Raw genomic sequence first — 15,736 nt, 5'->3', positions numbered from 1 at the left:
CAACTAAATTACATTTTAAAACATATTCAAACAGAAAACAAACTTGTAATATTATTTCACAATATTACTGTTTTTTTACTGTATTTTTTTTATATATATGTGACCATGGACCACAAGACCAGTCATAAGGGTCAATTGTTTGAAATTGAGATTTATACATCATCCAAAATCTGAATGAAGCAGCTTTCAATTGATGCGTGGTTTGCGATTATAGGACAATATTTGGCTGAGATAAAACTATTTGAAAATCTGGAATCTGGGGGTGCAAAAAAAAAATCAAAATATTGAGAAAATTGCCTTTAAAGTTGTCCAAATGAAGTTCATAGCAATGCATATTACTAATAAAAAACTACATTTTGATATATTTACAAAATATCTTCATGGAACATGAACTTTACTTAATATCCTAATGATTTTTGGCATAAAAGAAAAATCAATAATTTTGACCTATACAATGTATCTTTCAAATATCAAATATACCCATGTTACTTAAATAGGTTTTGTGTTCCAGGGTCACATATATAAAAAAAAATGCAGCCTCTGTGAGCATACCATTAAAAAAAACATTTAAAAATAACAGTAATTATACATTTTGGCCACAAATTTATGTATACATTACCATAACTATGCAGATAAAAATGCTTTGAAGAAATATGAAAAAAAGGATGTTTGACCACATCTAATACTATGGTTGTGCACATCTTTTTTTCTTTCTATATCAATAAGAGCATTCCTTATTGTAAGTATATTTATTCTTATCCCCTTCACTCACTTTCTGTCTCTCTGTTATTAAACTCTCCCAGAGTGTTTCGAGGTGAGGCTTCTGCTTAGGAGGGCTGAAAAATAGATGGAGCAGAGAATGTCAGCGTAAGATAAACACCAGCATAGTGAAGTGGCTCTCACACGCTTGACAAGACAGCAGAAAGAGAGAGGGGGAAAAAGGAAGAAAGGTTGATCTTTTAGGCCAGATGTGGCTTTGATTTTTTTTTTTTTTTTTCTCCAGCACTTAGTTTGTAAACCCTTGTTATTTAGTTTCAGAACTTCTAATCTCCCCCTCCTCCTTGAGTCACAGTCACCATGTCTTTTATTACAGTTGCCAGAGTCTGATTTCCAGGGTGGGGTCTTTTGACAGGTGGCTGATGGGAGTTTGTGTGCGTAATGAGGAAGGAAGTCTGACAGAGAGAGGTTGTATCAGCGTTACATCACACCTAATTAATAAAGCAGGCCTGCACAAATACAAAAAAAAATAAATAAATAAATAAAAGTGTGATTAATGGATTAATGTCATCGCTGGCACACAGCCGTAGCATTAATGGCCGCATGGGGTAAACACACAAACACACTCCGAGGCGCTTTATCTCTCTACATCACTTAATGCATTCGATTCTTTATTATGAATAGAAGAAGGGAAAACAGCCACAATAAAAAAGGATGTAAGAATGTCACACACAAAGGGGAAAAACGGCCAAGCGAAATGTAAAAAGACAGCAGCTATATTTAAACAGCAGTATAATGACAGCAAGTTATAAAAAGTTATGAAAACACATTTCGGATTATCCCGCTCCAACTCAGTCACAATCAGTGACTCACCCCAATCCCTGAATCATGACACTCATTCCAATGGATATAGATTGCGCTCTCTAGTAATATCAACCTCATGGGAGCAGAATACTGGGAGGGAACCCAGTCAGGAAGCCAGAATGAGTCAAGCTCCATCTGCTCTATAAAAACACACATATGCCTTGATTGGAACGGCTGGATTTTGCTAACGATATATATATATATATATACGCTTGCATTGTGTTCTGCACTTCCAGTGTCCGAAACGCCTTTTGTCATATCAAAACAAGTAATAAATTGTATTAAAAGTCTACCATTTTTGGTCAATTAAACCTCAGCCATGTCCAAGTCTCAAATAACCATGGCCTTGTTTGATGGTCAGCTCTGTTGACCTTGTAGGTCTGCATTTCAGAGCTCGCTTGCATCATTATTAGCGCTAAAACAGAGCCGGGGCTATTAGTTATTCCGTTAGGAGCTGTGAGCCGGGCCGGCCGTGTTTGTCTGGTTTTCATTGGGGTAAACATTTGTTCCAGTTGTAGATGTTGTGCGGCAGGAACATGAATCAGGGACGAGAGGCGGAAAGAGCTCTGACAGCTGCAGCTCATTACCACCACCATTACTGCAATAGGGGGCTGCTGGGGGAAATTCCTCCTTCCAGGGATAACGTTCCTGTTTACCATACAGCGCCGTGGATCAGGTCCCGCACACAGAGATGCAAGGCAATCACATGCAGGCTTACGCACACTCACAAAATGAATGAAAACGTGCCGTTTTGCGCGCACACACACACACACACACACAGTTTTTATGTCTGCGGTCACGCTCAAATACGCACATGGACGCGTGTACACACAGACACACTCGCTTCCTCTCCCACACTCATCATGTACACTAACAATCAGTCTTTCTTGTGAGCTGATACTAGTACCTCCACCCCAACCGCTCTGTGTCCCTCACACACACACACACACACACACACACACACACTCTCACTCACATGTTCCTTCAATCACGACTGACTCATGCCTGCTTTACGTCATTCCGTCCAATCAGACAGAGTTCCACGGGCCCATTAAACTGAAAGTTGTTTTCTTTTACTTGGTCATTCTTTCACCACTACATCAAAGTCAAACATTCAGTCATAATCAAGCTCTTCACCCACATCTGCTCATTCATTGTGTAATCACAGTCGCTCATCATAGATCCGCAGCACAAACGCACATCGCAAATCTTTATCTCACTCAGAAGCTTCAATCACTGTCTGTTTCGACAATGAAAATCTGGACAAAATGCTTTCAAGATCAAAACGCTGCATATGGTCAATACCGGCGTTAAGATCAAACTAGGAAACTATTGAGCTAAACCATCATTTGAACCGATTTCTTTGATACGTAGTCTAATTGTTGTATATTAAAAGAAGAAAATATAGACTATAGTGATCTACTTCTTTATCATTATTTGAAAATTCATACATGAAATTTGAATATGCAGCTCTGTGTTGAGCATGTTTTAATTTCTGCATTACAATTGTGTAAAAGTTAATTATTTTCTTAAAATATCACAGAATTCGACTCCGTGGTGCATGCTACTCAACAAAAATGTATATTTGTGAATTAATAATTCATGATGTATTACTATAAAATTAACAACAAAATAAAAATAATATGATACCATACAATACAATAGAGATATACGATATACAGTCAAGCCAAAATTTATTCAGACACCTTTCTCACATTACCTCACAATTTATAGTTGCCTAAATTGGTAAAAAAATATGACAAGAACTGTATCAGAACAAATGAATCTTTTTGACTTACAGTCAACCCGAAATTTATACAGACACCTTCAAAATCTCTCACATTATCACAGTTTATTTGCTATAGTTTAGAAAATGGCAATAAAATAACTGTGTCAAAAAAAAAATAAAAAAAAATAAAAAAAAATAATATATATATATATATATATATATATATTGATAATGTCAGATAACTTTAATAGAAAAGTATGTAACAAGCAATCAAAGTGTCAAATAAAATTTTTGGTCCCAAATTTTTATAAATTGAACATAATTTTGGGGTATAATATGTCAGTTTAATGAACTGTAGTGTCTTGCACCCACTAGTAAAAAAAAAAAATCTAAAATTATATTTGAGGTCTGAATAATTTTTGGTTTGAATGTACATTATATGATACAATTAAAGTGATACAGGTACATTTTTCTTGGTCTTAGTGTATATTCAAATAATAGACAGTAATTAATAATAATAAAAATGTCAATTAAAATTAGAATACTTTTTATACTAAAACATTAATTTAACAACTTTCTTGATTTTTTTTTTTTTTTTACTTTTTACATGATTGCACCATATGTAATTTTTAGAATAATTAAATTAAAACTCTTCTTGAAAATGGTATTATTTTAAAAGCCAAATGTAACCAACATTTCAGAATTTGACATATGTTTTAAATAAATCATTTAATAAATAATTTAAAAATGAGTCTTTTGTAATCATTTACTCACCCTCATGTTAATTGAAACCTGCATGGCCAAACACAAACGATAGTTTGAAGACAGTTTCACTGTATGGAAACATTTATCAAAATATAATAATTCTTTGGTGTTCCACAGAAGAAAGAAAGTCAAACATGTTTGAAATGAGATGAGAGAGAGTAAATGATGATTTTCATTTTTGGTGGAATATAATTTTTAACTCGATTGTCACAAATATGAGCCTGGACCACAAAACCAGTCATAAGGGTAATTTTTTTTTTCAAATTGAGATTTCAAAATTGAATAAATAAGCTTTCCATTGATGTGTGGTTAGGATAGGACAATATTTGGCCGTGATACAACTATTTAAAAATCTGGAATCTGAGGGTGCAAAAAAAATCTAAATATTGAGAAAATCACCTTTAAAGTTGTCCAAGTGAAGTTCTTAGCAATGCATTTTACTACTCAAAAATTAAGTTTTGATATATTTATGGTAGAAAATGTACAAAATATCTTCATGGAACATGATCTTTACTTAATATCCTAATAATTTTTGGCATAAAAGAAAAAACGATAATTTTGTCTCATACAATGTATTTTTGTCTATTGCTACAAATATAACTGTGCTACTTTTGACTAGTTTTGTGGTCCAGGGTCACATATTATCCTTCCAATTATTGTGGATGCTCTTATTTCTCACTGACCCTAACATCAAACCTCCGAAGTAACACTTATCTCCCAAACGTTTCTCTTCTTTCAATCTAACCTGCACCAGATTGTACAGTTTTGGCTTTGATGACCACAACATAAGCTACAGCTGATCGAATTGGGTAATGTTTTAATTTTTCTGCTGCTCTCCTTGAAAGCATAAATCAAAAGAGATGAAAAAGCACCACGTGTTTTGACTGCTCCCTCCTTCTCTGACCTATGCCAATTTTTATCTCAACCTGCTTTAACTTTGTAGATCAGACTTTAATTTTGAAGCGGGTCTGTGGGACAGTGATGAATTGGATATATCAAGCAAGGCTTAAATTACCCTCTCCCTGGTGGCAGAGGATGGGAAGGTGCCGGAGAAAGAGGTATGAGTGCGGGGAGGGGGGCGCTCCATGACCTAGTAACAGGCAGAGAAAGAGGGCTGGTCAGCACTTGCCCTCTCAACCCTGCAAGCTAGCACACCCAGAGAGAGAGAACAAGTCAGAGAGAGAGAGAGAAACAAAAGAGCAGCCCCCAACACTTAAGGTTCCTCTTCTGAGGAAGAAGGACATACCAGAGTATGAGACGCACATCAGCCGTAAGAGGCAGAGGAAATATTGTGCCTCTCTGAAGAGGCCAGCAGTCCTTTTCTTCCTCTGAGAGCACTTTAACTTTCAGGGCTGAACAACAATTGTGAGTCAAACAAGATGCATGTTGAACCAGTTCACACACACACACACACACACACACACACACACACACACACACACACACACACACACACACATGTTGGGTTTACATGTTTTATGGGGACATTCCATAGGCGTAATGGTTTTTATACTGTACAAACCGTATTTTCTATCGCCCTACACCTAAACCTAGCCCTCACAGGAGATTGTGCATACTTTTACTTTATCAAAAAAACTCATTGTGCATGATTTATAAGCCTGTTTTCTCATGGGGACCTGAGAAATGTCCCCACAAGGTCAAAATCTACTGGTATTCCTATCCTTGTGGGGACATTTGGTCCCCACAACGTGATGAATACCAGGTACACACACACACACACACACACACACACACACACACACACACACACACACACACACACACACACACACAACCCCTGTTTATATATCTATACATACATACACACACATATGTTATAAGACTCATATAATGCCCCAGGTGAGATAAGACTTTTAAGATAAGAATTTTTTTTAGCATTATAATTTTTTGAACCTATAATAATAATGAAAAAACGATTAAAGTCTAAGGAAGTATGTTTATTTATTTATTTTTTACCGACTGTACTTAATGATTGTGGTATATTATGATATACTTTATATTGCGTAATTAAACAGACTAAAATAAAATAAACTAAAAATTAAATATCAGAGATGCATCAAAACTATGCAAAATTAAACTAGAAATATTTACAAAATGTATTTTTTTACAAAAACAAAATAAAGATATATACAAAAATTTAAATATCTAAATCTGCACTGCATTGCAAGTAATTTTCAATAACATTGTTGAGCAGAACAGAAAACAAGTGTAATGTAAAACCATTACAGATGAGTGATATAGAAAAAAGAAAGAAAGAAAGAAATACAAATATTTAGTGTGTCTGATGTGGGATCTACCATATCTAGAATAAGCATTTGCTGCCTGTTACTGAGTAAATGTTTTGCCTCTCTGATGCCTAGCCTCTTTACACACACTACTAGGAACAAGTGTGCCGTGAAGATGCGCGGTGCAGGAGAGCGTGAGCTCCAGAAGCGGGAAATCTCCTCTAGTTCTAATTACGACACATGCTTTTTATAGCTGGCCGGGATCTAGTCCTAGCTATTGTTTTCAGAAGGTAAGGATATGACGGCATAAAGACACTTGCCCTCTTCAAACCACAAAAAATTAGCTGGTTACAAAGCTTGCCTGATCAGACCACCGATCAGACCGACCCCGGCCTATAGCACAGCTGGGTCTCTCAGTCTCATGGGTGGTGTCACCCGATATTAACCTTTATTCATAAGATATGTAGCTTGAAACAATGAGCGCCTGCTGCTCCCCTGAGCCTAACCTGTGTATGTTGTCCTGTGCTATATTATAATGGTGTATATCGCATTGTGTTTAATGTTGGGAGCAACTCAGGTTAGAAAAGTCTTGGCCAATAAACCTCAGCTTCAACTTTAACTTCACTTCTCCACCTCTGACTGATGACTAATGCTCTCCACTCATATATCGATCACATCCAACATCCAACTGTGCCTCTGTTCCATATAAACCTGCGCTTGTTGGTATAATAACTGTATAATGATCAACATTGGCATCGGTAACACAGGCCACAGTAGTAACAAGCACTACCAGAAATCTTCTTCAAGGATTTATTTCAAATCAAAATGATATACTTAAGTCTTAATTATTCATGGCTTAAACTGTACTAAGAGAGAGAGAGAGTTTTAAGAGAGGTTAAACCTGTGCACCTGAAACACCCAAATCCTGCTATTCTACTTTAGCGTTAAGTGCCTAAAACGTAATGACATTACTTATGAATAACTAATGTTAATTACCAGTTGGCTGGTATTAAAATAACTACAAAGGACTCTGAATCCCGCATAACAAACGGACTAAACTTAACAGTCATTCAATAGGGCAGGACTAGAAATCATGGTTTTCATATCGTTTGTCACGTTAGTTACTTGGCACCCCTTTATATGATCGTACTGAGATGCTGGATGAATTGTGATCCCTCCTGTGTCGTGTCAGTTTGTGTACAGAGAGAGAAATCTCAAAATGGAAAACAGGTGTTAAACTGGAGAGAGATTATACAGCGTCTGGAATTATTTTGAACTTTATGTTTGCATCTAGTAGTATGAGACGATCAACGTTAAATCAACCAGTGTGATTTTTAATAATTTATTTTTCTTGCGACTTCACGAAAGAGCTGAATTGATTGAAGCTGTTACACGCTGTTGACGTTTTTATTTCACCTCGCAACATTTTGCGTAAAAGGAATGAAATGAGACACTGCGTAGTCTTAAGTATACATCTTATGTGTATGGCAGTGATTACGATTGCTTAGATTAAATTTAATACTTTACTTTTTTATATACTGTTTTTTTCCCCCTCTAACAAAAGAGATGTGTAGACGAATGAGGGGAGAGAAAAACGTACAGATAAGTCTGTAAAATAGTGCGCAATAATAGTGCACAGCACTTTTTTCTCATGTTTACTTGTTCTTTTCTAATTTCGTGCTTGCAGCGGACACTTTTGGAAAGCAGACTGAATGAAATTATACAGCTGAGGCTAAAATCTGGATTAGCATGGAGAAATTAAATGCATTAATCTTCCGTATTTAGACATCTGTGTAATTAAAATAGGTTGAAACTTTCCAATAAAGTATTAGTTCAGACTATAAAACATATAGGATAAATATACGTGTAAGATTAAAGTCATGATGGGGTAATGTTGCTCACGCTTTAATGACTCGTATCCACTGGGGCTATTTCAGACTTTGCTCTCAGTTTAAAGGTAGAAACGAACTCTCAGATCTCTGCGGTTCGTGAGAGCTGCACTAATATGCGAAGGCAAAGAAAAAATGCATATTTTAGACTTTTCAATTTTTATTTATTTATTTATTTATTTTTTTTTTTTTTTGAGGGCTACTATCACGTGGTGCTTTTTCTTTTGCTGAATTATAAAGTTTACTCACTTTTTGGGGAATTAGGTAGTATTTTCACAGCGTGTGTTCTTGCTCAGATTACACTTGACTTATTTCTTCACATTCGACTGGAAATTTTACGCAATGAAAAGTTACTTTAAACTGAACTAATGGCAGTTTATGAATCAGGAATGTTTAACAAAACCACCATGAGCCATGGAATTGCGGCAAATAAAACATATTAGCGTTTCTGTTGTCTTCAGTGAATGTGGCAATTAAAATGAGCCTCCAAGTGGTACTAAATAACTCATTGTTTACGATACAAAAATTCTTTCTCTCTCTTTCTCTCTAAATAGTGGCAGAAATGCCTACTGTAATTATAAAACAAAATGAAACAAACATTCACAGAAATTAAGCTGAGCATAATTTTTTATTATCAAGTATAAAGTTTATCAAATGTTTTAAGAATTTTGTCTAAGTTTATTTACAGTCTTAGAAACAGTTTGATGTCACTTTATTTTCCCTCAACAACAATAAATCACAAGCCTGAATATTCCTACATCTGTGAATTAATAATAATAATAATGAGTTAAAAAACACACTTTAAGACTTTTTAAGCTTTAAAGATTTGTTAGGCCTATGTTTTAAGTTAAACAGATGTCTTTAATTTTGACATTAAAACAGTGGTTATTTGATATTTTCACAGTTAATAACAGACATAGCATATAGACTAAACATACTATTAAACGCATGAAGGATACACACATGGAGAAACCCACAGAAAATAAAAGTGAAACAGACAATGACGTACCTTTTCTTCTCTTTGGATAACAAGACAATCACTGTCAGTGCTGCAATTTTTGACAGAAATAACACTGTAAAACTTCCTAAGTCGATGTAATTTAAAATAGTACATTTTTGGAATTTTAGGATAAGCACATAAAAGGGGGCGGTTACAATGAACTGCGCGCTCACGTTCATACACTCATGCAGCTGTTCTCTGTTGCACACACACGCGCGCGCACACACACTCTTGTAGTTATTACATAGATGCAATTTCCTCGTCTCCGTTAATTGTATTTATATATGTTTCAATTGAGATACATGCATCTATCTACACTTATGAAAAGTAAATATTTGAGGGAGAGTTGTACCTGTTTAATAACTCTTCGAGACTTAAACATGTCCACATCAGTGCAGTTAGTACTTTGTGCTTATTTTACTTTTGCAGACATTATAACTTTAAATAAGTCAAATTAAATTCGCGGTTCTCAAGAAACTTTGATGATATAATTAAAGTAGTTTCGCAAGTAGTCACATGCTTGTACACTGATGCAATCAGTGAAATATGACCCTTAAAATAAACACTACAGTTCAGAATATTTTTTTTAATCATTCACTAGGTAGTTTATAGCAAATTAAAGCAATTCACATCGATACAAGACAAATACATTCACTTCACTCAGACTTCACAACTACCAAAAAGAAAAAGAAATAGTATCAAGTTAAATAGTAAGAATAATAATAACGAGCAAAGCCTTATATGCATCAACTTGTTTGAGTTGCTTAAAGAAAATCTTTTAGAAAACGTTTTACATTTGTAAACAATTACGCGCTGTCATTACTCGTCTGTAAAGTAGCCTATTATTAATACTTGTAGTAATAACGAGTGGCTAAAAGAGAAAACCATTCGTCCAATAAACTTTGAAAATACATCGTCATACACATACTCGGTGCAGCTTGCCGATGCACCATTAGCCTATAGGTAGGCTATAGCAATTTGATAATTCATTATTTCTTTTAGGATATATAACATCGGAAAGTACCCCCCACTAAACACTCTAATCTTGCTTTATCAGTCGTTTGATGAAGAAGAGAAGCTGCCCGTAGTTAAAGCGACTCCGTGCGGCGTGTGTGTGTGTCTCTGTGTGTGTGACACTGATGGATGCGCCAATGGTTAGACGGACAGATGCTTGGGCGGATCTAACGGCATGCACACACGAGTGAGTGAGATTGGGCAAAAACATTCCGGATCCGTGAAAGACTGCTCTTCCCTTTCAATCTGCCCCGGTGAGCTCGGCGCGCGGACATTGAAGAGATTCTGGACATTCTGGTTTTATTGAACGCTACGACTCCCAATTGCCCCCTTCCGAGGGCTCGATGCGATTCCCTTTGCGGTCAGATGTGAGAGGAGACAGCGAGAGCGCAAGGCGAAGACGCGGACTTTAGTGGAAGAGGCAGTGTCTGACAACTCACCCTCAGCTAGTAAACAGAGGACGCAGTCCCATCTCCCCCTCTCATCTCATCCGATACGGACAACTTCGCCCTTTTTCCACAACAAAGAGTTTACACTTGACTCCAATTTACGCTTGCAAAAACGAGAACGAAAAATCTCTCTCTTTATAACACTGTTTGTTTTTTTTAAGTAGGTGCCATGATGATGGACATGTCTGGAAAATGTTGATCTTACCGTCTTAAAAAGTCCATATTCTGTGAAGAAAGCGTTTGATAACGGATTTTCGAAAGTGACATTAGAGGAGAGAAAGGCATCTCGCAAGCGAGAAGAAGACGCGTCTGCTTCGCCCATTGCTGTTTTTAAATACCTGCTACGAGCCCCACAAAGAAGGCTAAAAAGTGCTATTAGCGGCCAAGAAAGTGTTTGGCAATAGCTCAGTGATCCATGCTCTCGCAGCAGCAGCAGCTGAGGCGCAGCCCGAGTCCATCCCCTCCTTCTGATGTGCGTTATTACAAGCAGGAATACCCAATCAAACACCTATCGCATCGATTCTCTCAGCGGATTCCCAACGCGCGCGGACAAAATAAGCAAACGAGGCAGCGCGCGGGCGACAAGTCCGTCCATCTCCTCCTTCAAGCTTTTTGTCTTTACCCCGGTTTGTTTATTATAAAAGAGATGGACGTTTGAAAGGCGGTGGGCACTTGGAGTCTTTGGGATTTTCACAGAAAGCTATCGGCGACAGCTACGCTGATTTTTTTATTATTATTTTTTTAATTTTTTTGGCTTTTCAAATTGCATGCGATTACTCGGACCGGATTCCTCATGGATAACACGTTTATTCAAGCGATCGAGTAAGTAAAGCTTTGCTTTTTGCTTTAGTAAACCATTAATAAAGGCGACTGCTCCCTGCCTCGCACGCGTTTTTACGCGTTTAAACAAAAAAAGATAAACTCAGATTGTCGATTTGATATCCAACTATGTTAAGTGTCAGTCATTGCATATCTATAGTGTTGTGTTTGTGTGCTGCTACTTTTACTATTAGAGTGCATTGGGGTTGGCTGCGGTAGGGAGAGAGACAGAGAGAGAGAGACATATGCCTACCCACATGACATGAGCTAGCTAACCCATTCGAGATGGAAGGAGTTAATATGACAGTGCTTGATGTTTGCCTCTGTTTGCAGACTTTGAGTGACGCGATCATTTCGTTTTCCTTTAAGCTTGCCTGTTGCAGCTTCCAGCGCGGAGTGAGTGAGAATCGCACTGAGGCACGAGCGGTTTTTCTCCCCACTGTAACGGCTCGACTCTCCGTCATATCCAAAAGACGCGCGGGGGGAAAGAGAAAGAGGAAAGAGGGGGAAAATCCCGCTTCGTCTTCATCCTCTTCAGATCTTGCCGTCTGATTTTTTGGTTTGAAAACTGCCGATACATGTCAGGCGTGTGAAAGCGCCCCAGGTGCCGTGTATCAGAGCAGAAGCGGAGCAGCTCTCGGGATCTCAGGGGCTCCTGAAAAAAACCCTGAAAGAGAAACATGCCGCGGAGGAAACAGCAAGCGCCCCGGCGCTCGGCAGGTACGGCTCTTCTTCTTCTGCATTTGCTCTTCTTCACCTCTTTGTATTTTTTATAGTTTTTTTTTAGTTTTTATTTTTTGCGCTATTTTCATAGTAATGTGTGTGTGATGTGTGTGTGTGTGTGTGTGTGTGTGTGTGTGTGTGTGTGTGTGTGTGTGTGTGTAAATTATCTGAAATGATCCACTGCTCCTTTACTTAGCAAAATGATGTTTACGAAAAAAAAAGTTTTTTTTTTTTTTTTTATAAATTAAAGGTTGTCTTTTTTTATTTTTAATCGTTCGAGGCCACATAGTGACATTTCCTTTAAGCACAGTTGTCGACTTGCTAAAAAAAAAAACAACGTTTAACTTTATTCCAGAGAATCCAGACTATTTTACTCGCGTAGTTTTTGTACTTTGGTCAGTCTCCATGCAGCTGAAGCTGAGCAGACTGTAAGTCTTTTGATTGTTCTCTCTTTTACACCGCTCTCTTTCCTCGTAGGGCGTAGATATTGACTCCATGAATTAGAGATATATAAAGAAGCGCAGGAAAAAGGGCTTGGGTGTCAGCTGACTGTCATGACTCTCTTTGATGCTTGTCTTAGTTGTTTTTAGGGGCTTTGTGCGAAAACATTTGATCACAAAAAGCCAACTTTATTTTTTTCTTTTATTTATTTTGATCCCTCCTCTCGGTTTCTGCGAAACACTCAAAGATTATTTTGTAGCCGACGCACGAGGGGTCTAAGAAAAGAGCCTTTAATGGACAATTGCCATCTTTGATTTGACGGCTGATTGATTGCCTGTCATCCGGCTGCTCTTTGATCTATTCATTCCTGATAAACATCAATAAATCACTCGCCATGGCAACGCCACAACCCCGTGACGTCACGTCTGCTCTGACAACCGCCCATTAAAACATCTTTAATTGCTGCTTTTCCACTTTTTTCACATAGGCCGGGCACAAGGCCACATTTACTTCCGCTGCTCAAAGAGCACTAACACGAGGAACATGAAAAAACAGACCGTTTGAATAAGGATAGGCCACATCCTAAACTGTTTTGCTTTATTTTTAATGAACTGTCTAAAAATAACATGCTCTTGGATAGCCTACCTTCTGACATTTTGATTGTTTGTAAAATTTGCAACAAGGAAAAACGATGCAGTCAAAGAAACAAAAATAGAAATCTGTCAGCTAAACTGTTGCTCGGGCCTACATTGTAGCCACTTTGTAAGCAGTGACTGTTGTGATAAAAACTAGAATATGTACGTCTTGTGATTTTTGAATCCTTGTCTAAACTTTACTTGCAGACACAATAAGTCTTTGTTTATTCATGGATGAATTACAGACTGTTAGTGTACGATGGACGGCAAAATATTTACCGCTTAAACTTTTTCAGGTGAAGATCTTATCTGAATAAAAATAGGCAGAGTATTGACAGTTAGATTCAACAGTTGCATAGCGTTTAAGAACAGATCCATACTATTTGACCAACGCTGACGCTCTTGCACGCATACGAATATCAGTGGAGTATGATACTCTCTACACTCATGAACGGTCCAATAGAGGGCACACCTACAGTCCTACAAAAACGCACACACACACACACACACATAGACAAAACTAATAACCTAATCTGGAGACGGAAGAATGGTTTGCTCCATCAGTCTGACCCGTCAAAGCAACTTTGTTTCATATTTGATTTAATTGTCTCTCCTTTGACAGCCACATTCATCAATAGCTCTAATGGTCAATCAGAAGTTGGCAGAGTGAGTGCTCTCATTTTGTCCCCCCTCCCTCCCCTCCTCTCCCAATACGATAGGCTTGTGCTTTACTTTATCAAAATGCTTTTGCCTAATGGACGCGTAGAGGTAGAGGGAAGGAGGGAGGAGGGGAACAAGGGTGACTGAGAGGCTTCTCATTTCAGAGGAGCGAGAGAGAGAAAAAATCAGGCATTTATGCCTTTGATGAGCGGATGAAGACAAATACAAGAGCGGGCTGAGAGCCTTTTTTTTCTCTCTTTAGACGAGGCAACTTCCTGTGATATTTTTTTTCTTCTTCTTTTTTAACTCCCTCTCTCCTTTCTTCAAACCGAAGCCCCTCCCTCCGTCTCTCCACTTCTTCTCACTCCATCCCTCCCTCCCTCCCAGCAGCCCTCACAGCTGCAAGTTATAAGGTTGACGACTGCACTGTGGCATACAAAGAGTGATGACAAATTGATTGCGCCGTCGTGATGGAAAGAGCAAAGGAAAGATGGCAGATGATGGGCCTTGATTAGGAACTTTGGGAAATCCAGTCCCCTGCAACCTTGAGCTTTGCATGAGAAAATTTCGCCCTCCCTCACATTTTCTGTCTCTCTTTTTCTCGCTCCCTCGTTCTGTCTCTCCCTACCTCCCTCCTCCCACCAAGTCTGGAAGGCCCGCTCAGCCGTAGAAAAAGAAAAGTTGTTTTGCCAGCTTCATTAGTGTTCACCTAATTAGCTGTAAAGCTGATGGATTCCTGACAGGCCTAATGATTGGAGATGACAAGCTCCGCACACTGTCATCCAGCCCAATTAGGTTTGCAGCTAGTTTGATGTAATCAAGTTGATATTACACAGTCCTCCATGCCTTTAGTTGGTGCACTAACTCAATTTGCTGCTGCAGGTGACAAATGGGCCGGGGTACCTGGGTAATCACGTTGGCTGGAATAGAGCGCTTTTAATGGTCAAGAGACTAAGAGCAATAATAGCGGCGAAGTGACAAAACAGAATCAAAAGGCGCAGAAAAATCGTGTTGTGAAAGAAACTGGGTGGAAGTGCGTCATGGGCTCATGCGCACCTTTGTCGTGATTTTTGTTTTTTGTAGCGGGGAAAAATTGCCTGCTCTCCATTTGTTCAGTCTACTCTATCTATCTCTCTTTTTTTAACAGACAGACACAGCACTCTCTGTCTAGTGAGGGTGATTCACCCCCCGCCAAAAAAACGACAAAAAAAAAAAACACCCATTGAGACGCAGGCAATGCAGCGTACACACCGTGTTTTTGTTCACAGGCTTCAAAGCTTTTGCCAGACCAAACATATCAATTGTTTTGGGGAGTCGAAGAGAACATCAAACTTTTTTTCCCCCCAGCTATCTCTTTGTCCGTCTCGTTTTTTAATATCAAAGTTAGTTCAGCCAAAGCTAAAAGCATACCGTTGTTCCAAACATCCACGTGCCCTCAATACCTAAGTGTTGAAACTTATGGCCTCCATGTTGACGTGTCGGTCTCAGCTCTTCGTTTGGTGAAACGTAATCTATGCGTTTGAACCGAGCGGATTTGATGTATGAAGACAGATGATGTTGATATCGGTCATTATGATAGCGTTCATAGCGTGTTTAAAGTTAGTTTATCTCATCTGCGTTCGAATAAATGCTAACTCTCAGCATTGTGTTTAGAGCGGCTAAATATGATTTATAAAAATATTTGGGTTGTGACGAATGTAACGGAGGCTGCGCTGAGATGGATTGCAGTTGGGGAAAGGAGCTGATTTCTGTGATTTCGTGTGTGTTTGATTGATTGCAGACAGG

At 38.2% G+C, this 15,736-nt stretch overlaps 1 protein-coding gene across 1 annotated transcript in view; it reads left to right on the top strand.

Annotated features, from left to right (window-relative positions):
- The first annotated feature begins 10,340 nt into the window (after positions 1-10,340).
- The window catches only part of tshz3b (teashirt zinc finger homeobox 3b), a 37,851-nt gene continuing 32,455 nt past the window's right edge, over positions 10,341-15,736 (top strand). Inside the window, exons 1-2 of the mRNA XM_073835840.1 lie at positions 10,341-11,495; positions 11,862-12,212. Of these exons, the coding sequence (XP_073691941.1) occupies positions 12,173-12,212 (40 nt within the window). The 5' untranslated portion in view covers positions 10,341-11,495; positions 11,862-12,172. The remainder of the gene's footprint in view (positions 11,496-11,861; positions 12,213-15,736) is intronic.

This window comes from Garra rufa, chromosome 3 (genome assembly GCF_049309525.1).
Source record: "Garra rufa chromosome 3, GarRuf1.0, whole genome shotgun sequence".
NCBI classification, from domain to species: Eukaryota; Metazoa; Chordata; class Actinopteri; order Cypriniformes; family Cyprinidae; genus Garra; species Garra rufa.
Note: the sequence above shows the minus strand (reverse complement) of the source record. Positions and strands in the feature narration are given on the sequence as shown.